Raw genomic sequence first — 15,087 nt, 5'->3', positions numbered from 1 at the left:
CAGGAGGCAGAGCGATGTGGGATTGACTGCGGGCACTCTTGCAAAAAAGGTTTGCAGGTTGCGACTTTTCAATGCGACAAATTTTCTGTGAGTCAAAAGTCTGAAAACCTCAGACTCATTAGATTTCTGTGCTTCTTTTTCCCTTCCTCTCATTCTCCACCACCACCACCACCACTTCCTTCCTTATGTATACTACGTCACTCTGGTTTTTTTTTCCAGTTTTTTTTTCCTTCAGTGAAAACTTATTGGAAAGATGTTTACTGTCAGTGCTCAAACAATTCTCTTCTGGCATATTTTAATTGCTTTACTACACATTAATCCATTTTCTCTTAGTGAAGCCATTATGACTGGGCATGATTATATCCTGACAGTTTTACTTTCCAGGTGACTGACTTTTGCTGTTTCTGCAAGCCTTTGCCTTTTACTGATACTTGTTAATTTTAAGCTATTTATGAAGACTCCTGAAACTGTTTTAAAAATTAGTTGTATCCCAACTGTCCCTGGAAAAGTCTGAATATTCCTTTCCATACTTCCTTTCAGAAGGGAATGCTATATAAGGAAGTTTGTTTAGTTAAGGTGGACACTAAAAACTCAGCTTCACAATCTTGGTTGGGTGTGGACAGCTTTAGCAGGGCTCTTGCTGTTCACGTGATCATTTCCAGCGCTCTCCGCTGTGTCGCTGACTGCCTGTTGGAGCCGCCAGGGGGCGCTGTGGCCCGGACGCGAGGCGGCAGCACGAAGCGGATCCTCCCCCTGCGTCCCGGCACCGCCCTGTCCCAGGCTCCTTTGCGGGTAAACAGACATGGCCGACGAGGGAGATCAGCCGGACGCTGCGCACAACATGGGCAACCACCTGCCGCTGCTGCCTGGTAACCTCCGGGACGGGCGCCTGGCCATGGGTGGAGAGCGAAGTCCGGGGCCGACCCCTCAGGGAGGACAAGGACAGCAACCGGGGTGCAGCGGCGAGTGGGGGAGCTTCTCATGAGCCCCGACCGCTGCAGCTCAGCGTTTTCCCCCCGGCCTCTGTCTCCTGAGCTGTGGGGGATGTTGGGGCGAGGGACTTTCGTCTCCTAGAGCAGGGACCCAATCCTTTGCATCTGTTTCCTTAGCAAGCCTCCACGGAAATGCTTTAGAACCCGGCGACGTCCGAAACCGGGTTACATTAGTAGCCGTTGCGTTTCCTGCACGTCTGTCTTTTAGTAAGACTGACAGCTAATATGTACTAAGCACACACACGTCACGCGCCACGAAGTGAACGCTTTGTATGCGTTTCTGCTTTTGCTGCTACCCCTGTCACCTGTTCAGAACCTTGCTTGTAGGGGAGAGATGTATCGACGAGTTGTTACATGTCTGTATAGTTTAGTGATATGGAAGGTCACACAGTTGTAGAGACAGCTCTGCGGGGTGCTTGTCAGCACCTCAGGTATTGTTTTATATATGGCTATCTGTCGAGGCCATATTTGGTGGTTTTTCTCTGGTATGAAAATAGTATGCTTGCATATTATCACTCAAGGGAGTGGTATTACCAGTTTCTCTTTCCTTTTCACTGTATGCCCCTATATACGTTGCAGTACTGAATATTAAAAGGGCATGAAGTAGTGGTCCATACTATTCCTAGAATGCTGTAGACAACACAGACTTTTACCTGAGGCTTTAGGTTATAAACCTGGCAGTGTGTTAGTATGAAAGTCACCACCACACACACCATTCTACTTTAGGGTTCACAGTTGTGGTGAGGCTAATGAGAATAATTATAATCTCGGGTGCAGATCATCTAGGGCCAGACAGGCAAGTGCTGTTAGGGTTTAGGGATTGTGTTTCATTCATTGCTATGCTGAATTGAATACTAGGGTCTCCAACTCCTCCTGTGATTCGTTAGAGATAGGGACTATGCTGGGGTTAGAGGAATTGAACAATCTTGTGATACAGATTTACTTAGGATACAGTTGTGAACTAGGTTAGCTGTAAGTTGTTGAAAACTTGCATCTTTAGTCATTTGAGTTAGGAACTTTTTGTGGGTTGTGAAGAAATAATTTCAGGTTTCAGTTAGTCACCTCGGGAAAGGTGTCCTTTGGGTATGAATCTCTTACTAGGTAATGGTTTAGCCTGAAGGGGGAAATGCTGGGTGCCACGCCAGGGCATAGAAGGCACTTTTGTCTGAGTCACTGGTTGTTTGTGAAGTTGTACTCGCTGAAGTTGGTAAAGGTAGGTAAGTCATCTTTCAGCAGAAGAGATGCCAGCGACATCAGCTCCACTGTGGATGTGCTGAAGATTTAGGGAGAGTGGCAGAGTCCAAGGAGGGTGCTCATGTTGTGTTGGCATTCACCAGAGGCTGCTGTGAGTGTAGCAGTGGCTCTGAAAAGTCCCTGTGTGTTTTCTCAATTTAAGATGCTGGAAGTAAGAGACTCACAGATGTTGTAGATGTAGAATAATGGCTTTCCAAATTATAAGAGTTCAATTTCTGGGAAAACTTTGGGTTGCCCCCTGAGTCCATGTAGTGTAAGCTGCTTTGGAAAGTGATCATCTTTAGGTGCTAAAGAAATTGCCTAACATTTTAGGTGTGAAGAATCTACCCTGGAAAAATTAAGTACTCAAAGATAAACATTTCCAAGTGGGAGAAGTGGCTTTTAGCTTTGTTTATGAGACTGGACACCATACATAACAAATCCCTTTAAAGAATAAAAGTAGAAAATGTCAAGTGTAGATTTTGTATAACTGCCGCCCTTGAATTCATAGCAGATATTTTAAGCTTGCTGTAGTAGAGAAGAGAATAGATTTCTCCAAATGTCAAGTCAAATCTATGTTTTTTAGGGTTGCAGGTGAAATAATTACATTCAGAATGTTTCTCTCATCATTTTAGCTTCATCTTATCTGTTGATGAAACTTTCCTATTGTCGAGAAAAACATGTTCAGAAATGTTAAGCATCAACTATCTGCATACAACTTAAAATAATTATGTTCTCATCTCTGACAGAATATTATATCTAGGAATTCATAATAAATATAAAGTTCTAGGCATTTACTTTTTTGTAAAATCTTTGTGCTGTTAGGAACCTACTTACAGATGGTTTGATAGAAAAAATAATTTCACAATGAAAAAGCTGACCAATTTGTAATCAAATCTTATGCATTTAAAAGTTTTGGAGGAGGATATGTATATGTGTGTATACACACACACACACACACACACATATAAAGTTTAGTGGGTTTAGGATCTCATTTAGGCCAGTGTTTCAAGCTGGAGAACCCCTTGTAAGATGTACCTTAAGCAGTACAGGGTATTTAGTAACATGCCTGACCAACACCTAGTCTGGATTTCCAGAATTTTTCTAGTTGTGACTGTCAAAGATATCCTAAGACAATTCCAAATATCATAAAGGGACAAAATTATCCTTGGGGTGGAAAATGAAGCCACAGTTGGCAGGAGGAGAACAGTTCCTACAAGATAGAGTTAACACCTCTATAAAGTAGCAGTTTGTTTGGATTTTTTTTTGGGCTTTCATCTCTGCCCTTGGTAGCATCAGGTTTTAAAGTAGATTAGCTTACTTTTCAAATTTAGAAAAGTATGTGCAGATAGAGTTCTTAAATCTCCTTTAAAAATGTATTTTTCCTTTCTGCCAACATTATTTTCAAATTTAAAATGACAAGGCAATGTTTGTATGAAAAGAGTGGCAAACATTTCATTTTTAAATATGATGATGACTGCCAGGAGAGGCATCCTTGGGACAGCAGTGCCCTCTGCCAGGTTTTAATGGAATCGTTTTTCCAGTGTAACCAGCAGATCTTTCTTGCCTGCTTATTTCTTTTTGCTTTTTTTCACAGAGGAACTTCTTACAGCTAGAGTTTGAAATATCCTCAGAGATGAGTGTGTTCAAGCCTTCATTTTTTCTTCAGATAAATCAGCTCAGCTTTAATCAGTTGGAATTTATTACATAAAGGGTCAGAATTATTTTGATGGAGAAGAGAAAAATATAGGAGAATTACACATAATCTAGCTGCTTCCCTTAGTTGGCTGTGCCTGGTGATCCACTGTCTAAAAGTACAGTGTGAAAGAAGGGAAAGGGAATTTTGCTGTGAAGGAGTCTGGGGGCTGTGTCCCCAGCAGGTGATCGGGGGGAACATCAGCCCCTCCCTAGGTCAGCTTGACTGTATGTACCCCTGATATGAGGTGCGGAAACACAATGAGCCTCAGCTGAATCCTGAGAGTTCCATCAAGCTGATCCTTACTGAGAAATGCTGTGTAAAGTACCTGATATGTACTCTGAATGATCTGGCTCTCCCTAGACAGGAGGGCAGAGGCAGCAAAAGAGCCATGACACCTAAATAGAATGTGATATCCTGGAGGGGAGTCTATAACAGGATATAGAAATTAGCTAGAATTCTAAGGAAATCCAAATAAAATAAGGAATTTAGTTAATAGTAGTATGCCAGTATTAGTTGCGACAAGATCTCAAATGAATATCCAGTGCTAACTGTGGAAGAACATAAAGTCTTGGCATACTAGAGTTCTGTTTTTCCAACATTCCTGTAAATCTTAATGTGTTCTAAAACAGTTGGTTTCTTAAACCAGGGAAAGGAAGAAGGCACTATGGTGGCAGAAAAAGCATAAGGTCTCTTTCTGCTGCCCCTGCATGGCTGTCTTTGTGTAAATGTCTTGCCTCTCAGGGCGGGGCATGTGAAAGCCACAGAGCTGCCTTTAAAAAAAAAAAAAAAAAACTCATTTTTTTTTTCTATTTCTTCAGCAGAGAGTGAAGATGAGGAAGATGAAATTGAAATGGAAGTTGAAGACCAGAATAGTAGAGACGCCAGAAAACCAAACATCATAAACTTTGACACCAGCCTGCCAACGTCACATACAGTATGTAATTTTGCAATTGAGCTAATACAGTAGATGGACCTTTAATGTGCTTGGAGTTTCCTAAATGGCAGTGACTGACTGAAGGATCCCTGCATATTAGCTGACCCTAGAACTTGTGGATGAGAATGGGCTCTTATCTCCCAGTACATAAGAATGTAATTTTACAAACTGAAGCAATGCAATACTATATTCTCCTGTGATTCTTGACTATTTTCTAATATGCAAACATACAGTCTTAACTTTTAAACTTATCCTGGGTGTGCCTCTTTGAGGAATTGTCTTCCTCTGAACAATTCTACTATGAACTAAGCCACCAAGAATGTATTCTTCACACTGCTGGAATGTGGGGTGCACAAAGGGGTTGTTGGTTAAAATAAGATATCTTAAGCTACAAAATACTGAGAGATTCTTCATAAAAAATTGGGAGTTCTAATAGACAATATTAGATCAAAAATTAGAGTTTGATGGAGGTGTCCTTATATAACCAAGCTTATATAAGTAAATATGTGTGCTCTGTCTATGTAGTTCTTTGACTCTGCTCTACCCTTTAATCTGCTACGGTGTATTAAGTGTCCTGACTCTGTTTTCTTGAGTAGTATCTGGGCGCTGATATGGAAGAGTTTCATGGGAGGACTTTGCATGATGATGACAGCTGTCAGGTAATTCCAGTCCTTCCTCAAGTGATGATGATCCTGATTCCTGGGCAGACATTACCACTACAGCTGTCCCACCCACAAGAAGTGAGCATGGTGCGGAATTTAATCCAAAAAGACAGAACCTTTGCAGTTCTTGCGTACAGGTAAGAGGTTAGGTGATCTGTGTACTGTGCTGCCCTCTGTGTTGGCACAGCAAGGTCAGGGTGGTAAACAAAGCCAACCGGAATTTTTCAGAAGATTAGAGTGTGAAGCAAACAATTTGTCAAAGCACAAATTGGGAATATTATTCTCATTACTTTGTAATTCAGACATTTACTTTTACAATTTAGCTGTCTGGCTGTTGAAAAGCTTGCATGCCTTTAATGGGAAACCTGCCTGGAATGCAAGTTCAGAACTGTTTTTATTCAGACAGCTAGGATTTTATATTTCATACTGAGGTTACTTTTCCCTTTCAAAACTCACAAAGTGTACCAATACAAAACAGTGGTAAACTGAAGCCGTACTTCAAGTAGCCTTTGGCAAATGAAGGAAATGTGGTGGAGACAGGAAATGGAAACAGGAAGCCTCCCATCACCCCAACACTCCCCACACACATGTGCTTAGAGCTGCTAATTAGCAGCAACCATCAGTGTCTAACAAAGTGAAAGAATGTGTACGTTGTGAAATGAGTTTAAAACTCTTTAGCCCTAGGTTATTTCAGTGACTCTAAAAATCTACCCTCATTCTAACGTGCTCTCTGGAGCCTCCTGTGTTAGCTTTACAGTGAAGGTTCACTGCTGTAAACTGCTTTCCTGTCTGTATTGCTTTTGCCGGTTTTGTGTATTTAAAGGCTAAAGCTGAAAACTCTTCTTGTACATTTTTCTCTTGGAAGTAATGCGCAAGAAAGGGAAGCACAGTTCGGAACCACAGCAGAGATTTATGCTTATCGAGAAGAGCAGGAGTTTGGAATTGAAGTAGTGAAAGTGAAAGCAATTGGACGGCAGAGGTTCAAGGTCCTTGAACTTAGAACACAGTCAGATGGGTAAGACACTTCAACATCATAGAGGGAGGTGGTTTTGTGGTCATTTGCTATTTTATAGCTTCACTAGTTGTTCTCTTTGCCTTCTATGGTGATGGCCATAGTTTCCAACCCTGATGTGTAGCAGACTTCCTTGTCCAGGGTAAACTGTTCAGGCTTCAGTTTCGGCCTCATCTCCTCTCCCAGGATGTGACTTAATATGGAGTGTGACTGTGGCATCGTTTAAAAATTATTTCTAGGCGACTGCAATATCCCTCCGGGTTTGAAACCAGTAATATGAGGCACGGCTTTTGGGGGACTGAAGAGCTCTCTGCAGCACAGGAGAATAGAAGGCAAAGGCTGTGCTCATGGTGTTCCCCGGGACAGGGGTGGCAGTGGCAGCATTCCTGGGCTATTTGAAAGCTACACTGATTACATCTGCCAACTGCTACCCTGAGCTGTACCAGCCACCGAGGTTTGTGGCTGTTTGCAGTGGGAGTTCTGTATCATCCCAAGATGCCTTGATATGAAGAATGAAGAAATGCCATTGTCGCTGCCCTGTGTGACATTTACAAGATTCCTGGGAATCCTAGTGCAGTCACATGGTTAGCTTTTCATATGATCAGCTATTTTCTTTTCCCATTAAATTCTGATAATTACCCCTCTTCCTAAAAAGGAAATGAATTCGAAGTAAGCATTTCTTTTTCCTGGTGTCATGTCTTAGGCACACATAGAAACCACTGTCATGTCTTAGGGGATAGTCTCTGGGGTCTACCTGTTGTAGGGAATCTAGCCTGTGGTCAGAACTGAAAATTCTGTCATACCTTTTTATTTCATATGTCATCTGAGCACAGGAATGTTTGAAGGTTTTAGGGATCAACAAGAATGTGAGCTGCATGAGAACAAGATTTGTTGTCTGTTATGTTCATATTGTAAGCAGCTGTAAATAGTCATATGCAGAAGTGCATGTGGTCAGGCAGCATTTCGGGACAAGAAAACAAGGATATTGGATGGGGTGTCCCAACTTGAGGGGCTTTTCTCCTGGTCCTTGCCTAGAACATTTCATTGTATAGACTCCAAGTCTTAAAGGGTTGTATGACTGAGACCCTCAATAGACAAGCTGCCAGAGAAGTGACTGAAACTTTTATGGTCTACATTTAGGACAGTGTTAGGTGAATGAGTACAAAGTGATCTGGGTATTGTGATATTTTGTTACCGTGGATCTTGCTGACAACAACAGCTTTTAATTTACTTCCTAAGCCGGGCGGTGGTGGCGCACGCCTTTAATCCCAGCACTCGGGAGGCAGAGGCAGGCGGATCTCTGTGAGTTCGAGACCAGCCTGGTCTACAAGAGCTAGTTCCAGGACAGGCTCCAAAACCACAGAGAAACCCTGTCTCGAAAAACAAAAACAAAAACAAAAAAAAAAAATTTACTTCCTATATACATTGAAGTTCATACAATTTGATTTTCTTTGACTATTATTTTCTAGATAAAAGAAATTGAGTTGGGAGAGAAAGTATATTTCTGTATGTGACTTTAATAATTAGTTGTGTAAAACTATAAAACACAAGCTGGAAGAAGTCACTGTGAGAAAGTAGTTCAAGAGACACGGTTACAATCTAGTAAAGACCAACATCACACTGGCAAATGTGGACTAGTCCTAGAAAGGGGAGTTCTTTCTAGTATTCTATAGACCTAGTATATATTAATTCTCTAGTGTTCCTTAGACCTTATGTATATGTGTTCTTTCTAGTATTCTATACACCTAGTATATATTAATCCTTTTTAGTATTCTATAGACCGACTACATATTAATTCTTTCTAGTATTCTATACACCTAGTATATATTAAAGCCTCTCAAAAAAGATGTCTCAATTTGAAAGCCCTCGTGGATTAAGATTTCTTTGCTTCCACTCCCACCCTGGTCTGAGACCACCGTCACTTAAATGACGAATTTAAGAAACCATGAAGGTGGTCTAGGGCAGTCTCTTCTTTTGGCAAATGAAAATAAACTAAGTCCCAGTGAGGTTACTTGTCAAACATTGTGCAAGTAAAAGAGAAACAGCTGGTTTCATCCACATTCTGACTCCCAAACTAGCAATCGACCAGTATACCAAAGTTTCTCCTTAGCACACTGGGAACTTAACTCTATGAAATAATCTGTAGTTTAAGATTCACTTTTTTCGTTTTTGTTTTTGACCTAAACGACACTGCATTAATGAAGTACAGTGTTTGCTTCTAACCTTTCCTATTAAAAGTCTGGTTTTCAAATACATAGACTTTTTAAAAATAACACATAGAAGGGTATATTTGACTTGGTGTAGGACTCTTGAGAAATCTTTCCTATAAGTGTACAGAAAAAGATTAATATCCTGTTGAAATTCTGAGATTTTTTATATATCATATCTGAAATAAGTAAATTTTAGTGAAAAAGTTTGAAATATATATTACAAACATTTTAGCTGAAACTTATATTAGAGTAACATTTTGATTTTTGGGGAGACAAGGTTGTTTCTTTGGGTTTGCAAATTCATTTGGATGTAGATGCTCCTAGATTTTCTTTACACATTACCCATCTATATCTGTAAGTAGTTTCAACAGGCATTACAATAAATGCAAAATCTTAAATTTTACAGTTTTCCCCCAATTTCACGTGTTTTTGTAGTCTGTTATAAAATCATGTTGTTATAATCATAAAGTAACTGTCATAAACACCTAAGGAAGAACCAACACACGCATACACACCCACCCCAGGCATGTAGAACAGGACCACAAGGGCTTACTTTATCTATCCCTAGTTCTGAAAGACAAAGTTCTGCAGACAAAGACCTGGCATGATATAGAGGACACTGGTTCTGCATTGTCTTTGGTGCAATAAAATTTTGTCTAGAAACAGAGAGGGAGAATATGTATGTATGTATGTATGTATGTATGCTTATTCAAAGTTTGTGTGTGTGTGTATGTTTATGTCTTTTCCTTTCTCTGCCTGTTTTTGCTGCCTGGATATTAATGACAAATAGTGTGTGAGCCTAGAGACTTGGGGATGGAGCGTTATCTAAGAATATCTATGAAATTAGATGTGTTAGGATAATCTGCAGGCTGTATGCGGAATTTTTAAAATAAATTTTGCTTCGTTTGTGCCTACATATTTATCTGAAATGTATAGTTTCTTCTGATTCTACAAGGGAGAATGAAATCTAAATTATCTCTTATATTTTATATTAAGATTTATTAAACAATTGTTTTGAAAATTTCTTATACACATACATTACAAATATAGTATTTGCTCCATTTGTTTAAAGTGGGGAACTTGGAAAAAATCTTATTTAAAATTATATCAAGAAACTAACATTATATCTTCAAAATGAACAACATGCTTCTCTTTGTTTTAGAATCCAGCAAGCTAAAGTGCAAATTTTGCCAGAGTGTGTGTTGCCATCAACTATGTCTGCAGTTCAGTTAGAATCACTCAATAAGTGCCAGATATTTCCTTCAAAACCTGTCTCTTGGGAAGACCAATATTCATGTAAATGGTGGCAGAAATACCAGAAGGTGAGACACTAATTTTTTATGCATCTTCTAGAACTGAAGACAGGTTGCTTTTAAAGAGTCACGACTGTCATGACATTTTCTAGACACTGTAGCTCACTTGGTCATAGGCAGGTTTAAAAAATAATTCACGAGGAGTTATTTATGAAAGATAACTCGCAGTAGTTGTGAAATGTCACACAATTCTTAGACACTGTTGATATTATACTTATCATGTATGTATTAATGGCCTGTGGCCCTTAATTCCATAGGAACCTTAGAAAACTCTAATCACATTATTTGGCTTTTGAGTTAAATGCAGCCTTGAAGAAGGGACAAGATTGTTTGGGCTGGCATTCAGTGACAGTAGAAAAGAACGCTGTCCTTAGACTTTTCAGAGGAAAATTTTTGTCAGTTGTTTTGCAGCATGCGCTGATTGTGGCAAAAATTGACTTGTGAGGGTAAGGCATTGCTTGTTTGGTGCTGGGAATGGAGGTCAGTGGTTGGAGTCTTGCCTAGAAGAAAGCCAAGGGTGCTTGTTTTGGCATTACATCTTATGTAGTCCATTGGCTACACAAGTTCACCTCTGAGGAGAAAAGCGAAACCGGTTCTGCTCCATGGGGAGATATGTACTTCACAGTAGGTGTATGTGTAAATAGCTTTAGGTATAAAACATGCTTCTTAAACTGATGATTTTCCCATAACGAAGAAATGTATAATAATTTCTAAGTTTAGAAGTTGGGTTTTGGTACTTGCTAAAAATACAAAAAGATTATCTCCACTGTAAACATAAAAGTTCATGTGAATCATCCCTACTCTTCTAAGTTAGATTAGGAAAGGTTTACATTTTGCTGTAGGTATAGCATGGCATCCTAAACTGATGTGAATTAGTATATAATATTCATGACAGGATCTATTTCTTTTCATTGTTCTATCACATTTAGTATTCTTTTAGAAGACTTCAGTTTCTAGAGAACTTTGGGCAGACTGGGTGCTTGATGGTTTTCTAACTTTTAGGATACACAGTTTTATGTTCTGTTAACCGTTCCTTCATAGTGCAGTATGCTTTGCTTAGTCTAATGCTCTACACAAGTATAATTAGACTGCTTAAACACATGCAAAAAGAACCTTGAAAGGAATATTTTAGAAACTTTGACATTGTTGCAGGCAGCTTTGGTTCATCTGTATAGTACTTCCTTTTCTAAATTGGGTATAGAGATTTTCAATATATCTATCTTTATTTACTTATCAGTACAACAGTGGGGGATTAATGTTCATGATTATTTTAAGCATAATTCTTAGAGTGAGTATGTCAAAAGGTTCTATCAAGGAGTGTTGTTTTTTATTTAATCGGGCTCTTTAGTACTATCACTTGTCTGCCAATGAAGTGATTATGTGACAAATTAAACATATCAAGATGCCCGCTCCCTACATGTCATGTCAGTATTTAGTTGTTCATCTCAATGACTGGTATCTTCTCAGTAGGACTTATTTTGAAATTTATAATTCATATTGGGGCAGTAATGGGAATTCTTAACTATCTGAACTTTCTAAATTAACTCCTCTTTGAAAATTAGTAAGTATAGGATGGGACTGTAACTAATAACTGACTTAAGTCCTGTCCTGGCCACAAGACCTTGAAATTCTCAACCTGAACTTCAATTAAGCTATTACAGTTTGTGAAGTTTAACTTTTATGTTCCTTATTTGTTAAACTCTTCATATACTAGACAGAAGTGTCTCTGCATGTTTACATTGAATTTAGAAATTTTTTCCTTTGCAACTGGATTGTCACTGGCTCGATGGGCAAGGAAGCCACTGCTTGTGTGTTGACAGATCACCTGAATTCCTGAGTCTTCTGTCATCCTAGGTTTGCATTCAGCCCTCACTGACTGTGGGAAGAGTTGCCAAAGCCTTACCAGAAGGAACTAGGGAATGAGGTAGCACATGAGATTTTAAGAGATTTACAGAAAGCCTTTGTATTTTTCAGATTATTTCAAAGCTTTCCTCATTTAAGCTTATAATGTCTTAGCTTCTGAAATTTGGAATCTTGATCATGAGATCAAAAAAAAAATGTTGCTAGCAAATGTATGTTGTGCCCAGGCAACTTGTAAACTTAGAGCTATTCAGTGCCCAACAGAATATAGACTCTAAAACAGGGAAGAGCTACAGGGATGGTTGGCCAGGACTGCATGCTGCACTTGTAGGTGGACATTCGATTGCTTTGAAAATGGTCTGAGTTTTGCTTGTGTTTAGACAGATGTGGGGTTCAGTTCAGACCTCTTCCTAGAATTGACACACAGTTGTACAGCCCACCACAAAATAAAGCCATATTAGATGTGTCCTTTTTCCATGGCTGAGTAGTAGTTAAGGTGGAAGAGTTGGGACATTTGTTAACATGATTTAAAGGTAGTTGTCACACTTCCAATAGGAAAGATAAAGCATTCAGGAGAACACGGTCTTCCTGGATTACATTTAGTTATCTTTGAATTTATATAAACTACCCAGATATCATAAAGTAATATTGAAGCTTCGCCGAGTGTTCTGTGCAACCTCTTATTCCTACAAAGTACCATAGGAATGTAGAGGAAGTCCAATAGACATGTGTCTGCTCAGCATGTTGGATGTTGAAAAGGGGAAAATATTGGAGCCAAGTTAATTGGGAAACACTTCAGACCTATTCCATAGAGATTTGATTTCCTGAGATTCAGGCTTTGACACTGGTGTTTACTTTTATTATATTTTTATTTAATTTATTTTTACTATCATGGCCCCTTTCTAAACTCACCAGAATGATTGGAAGAGATTTTCCAAATGGCAAACTTTTTCATCCCTCTTGTCTGCCCATATATAAAGCTTACCCTGTTAATCAGAAGAGTTAACTCTGAAATAATAAAGTAATCAATGTGAACAATAGAAATCTGTAATGTTTGATGTTCATCCTTTCAGCCTGTGCTAAATAAATAAACAAGAGATTCCTGTGTGTCATGTAGAGCAGAGTAGAAATGAGTACAAACTTCCAAAGCCTTCAAACTTGCTCTAGTTTTTAATGCTCTAGAGTTTATAAAGATACAGATATTCATTTTTCTTGCACCTTATGCAAAAGGATATCCGCTACTGTTGACCACCTCTTTTACTAACAGTGTTCTACAGGAGACTCCTCTGTATCTTTTGATAGACACAGCGTCATTCCTTTCTAAAGCTGCAGCAGGCTGCTGTATTTTACACTAGTCACCTCTGACACCTACACTAAGTGTACAGATACCCTTTGCACAAATACATACATATGCTCAATCCTAATAGTGAGATGAAGTGACAATGCGGGCTTGTAGTTTTCCTTATAAAGGAGTTATTTACCTGCTGGTATTCATTGTTGCCACGGTTTCATAGTTAATATACAACCATGTTTGTTGATCTGGTAAGTGTACCTTGTGGGTTTAATTTTAACTTAATTTGCATAATTACTTATAGCAGTTTACTTAAGGGACTTGTGTATTTCTTATGAATTTAGGAAGTTTTTATCCGTATTTTTTCCCTAGTGGCCCACTGGTTTCTCAGAACTCTTGACAGTTGTCATCTTTGTAGTCACAAGCCTGTTTCGTTTGTCATGTTAGTGTTGGTCATGGTGTGCTGTTTTTAAGGGGTCTTTACTTAACTGTATTTTAGTACACTGCCTTAGTGTTCTAAATTGTAACTAATAACTTCCCAAGGGAGGACACACACGATTTTTCTCTTGATAATGAATTTTATGTAAACAAGAGTGCAGTTAACCAGCGTGTCACTGTTTCCAGGTGGCTTGTCTTTGTCCCATTTACAGTTTCTGAGAGTTCAGTGATTTGAGGGGCCGCCTCAGACTAGATTAGTTTTATCTTTTACTTCTGGTACTGTGTCAGCCTACATGTACTGTGCTGCGTAGCAATTCTCACGTTTACAAGCACTTTGAGTATAAATGGGGCCTCTGGCCTTCTCACTGCCCCCTTTTCAATGAAGCTTTCTAAGCTGTTTCTAAGATAGGTGTAGTCAGATATTAACACAGAGAGACTTGTGATTTTTTTTCATGCCTTGCACACATACATATTTGTATATCTACACATAGATATTTGTATATCTACCGCTAGTTTATAAGTCACTAGAATAGTAAAGATCCTACCAGCTCCCATTACTAAGAGAAATTTGGTAAAAGAAAAACAAAACCTGTCAATTTCCAATTTATTTAACTAAATTTTATCATTTACTTTGTTCACTATAATAGATAAAACAAAAATATCTCTGGACTCCATGTAATGAAAGAAGTCAGTGGAATGATTTTTAAGGTTTTTTGTTTTTTTTGTTTTGTTTTGTTTTGTTTTGTTTTTTTTTGCTTTTCCATTGTCCTATTAGTTTCATTGCCAGTTTGATTGGCCTTTCATCATTTTTAAAATTTTTTTGTAGTTTTAGTTCAAAGATCATTATGCATGCTATCAGTAGCAATCTGTTCCATGAACAACTACAAATTCTATGAAGAGTCTGTTCTTAGTCCCTTTAAGTTCCTAAATTTGGTGGCTATTGAAGTCTGGCCCGTTTTACAAAGTAAGCCTTGAGCAGCACTTGTAATCTGCTGAAAGTTAGCAACAGTATCCACACAGGATAGAAGCCCCTCTCAAAGTGCTGAAAGTCAAGAGGGACTCATGAATGTAAGAACACACATTTCTGCTCCCTTCAGTTTGTGTAATTACTATTAAACATTAAACACATTTTTTTGTACATAGAATTCTTAGACTCAGAATAATTGGATAAAGGTTTTTAGAAGTCCTTTTCTTCAATAGGAATTGAGACTCTAGTTTGCTTGTAGGTTGGGGCCCTGTAATGGGATGGCAAAAAGAATCATGTCCCCTGTGATTGAAGAATTTCTTTGACGAAATTACAAAAAATACTTTATATATTTAATATGTATTATATATAGTGTATCACACTATTCAGACAGTAATATCCTAGGTCTTCTATTCATTCTACCACTGACCCACCCAGAACAATGAACAATCCTGCATAATCTATCCGTGGTAAGTCCC

At 38.8% G+C, this 15,087-nt stretch overlaps 1 protein-coding gene across 3 annotated transcripts in view; it reads left to right on the top strand.

The window, feature by feature from the left end:
- Positions 1–776: 776 nt before the first annotated feature.
- Positions 777–15,087, top strand: part of Crbn (cereblon) — an 18,606-nt gene continuing 4,295 nt past the window's right edge. The window contains exons 1-5 of one of the 3 annotated variants that reach the window (XM_041632292.1): positions 777–869; positions 4,743–4,858; positions 5,455–5,657; positions 6,386–6,535; positions 9,905–10,064. In XM_041632292.1, the coding sequence (XP_041488226.1) occupies positions 803–869; positions 4,743–4,858; positions 5,455–5,657; positions 6,386–6,535; positions 9,905–10,064 (696 nt within the window). In that variant the 5' untranslated portion in view covers positions 777–802. Of the gene's footprint in view, positions 870–4,742; positions 4,859–5,451; positions 5,658–6,385; positions 6,536–9,904; positions 10,065–15,087 lie in introns of those variants that run through there. The other 2 variants (XM_041632303.1, XM_041632314.1) reach the window with 2 other exon arrangements.

This window comes from Microtus oregoni, unplaced genomic scaffold, assembly GCF_018167655.1.
Source record: "Microtus oregoni isolate MIOR12 unplaced genomic scaffold, Mior012 000002F_ref0000024, whole genome shotgun sequence".
In the NCBI taxonomy this organism is placed as follows: Eukaryota; Metazoa; Chordata; class Mammalia; order Rodentia; family Cricetidae; genus Microtus; species Microtus oregoni.
The sequence above is the reverse complement of the archived record's forward strand: the minus strand, read 5'-3'. Positions and strand labels throughout refer to the sequence as shown.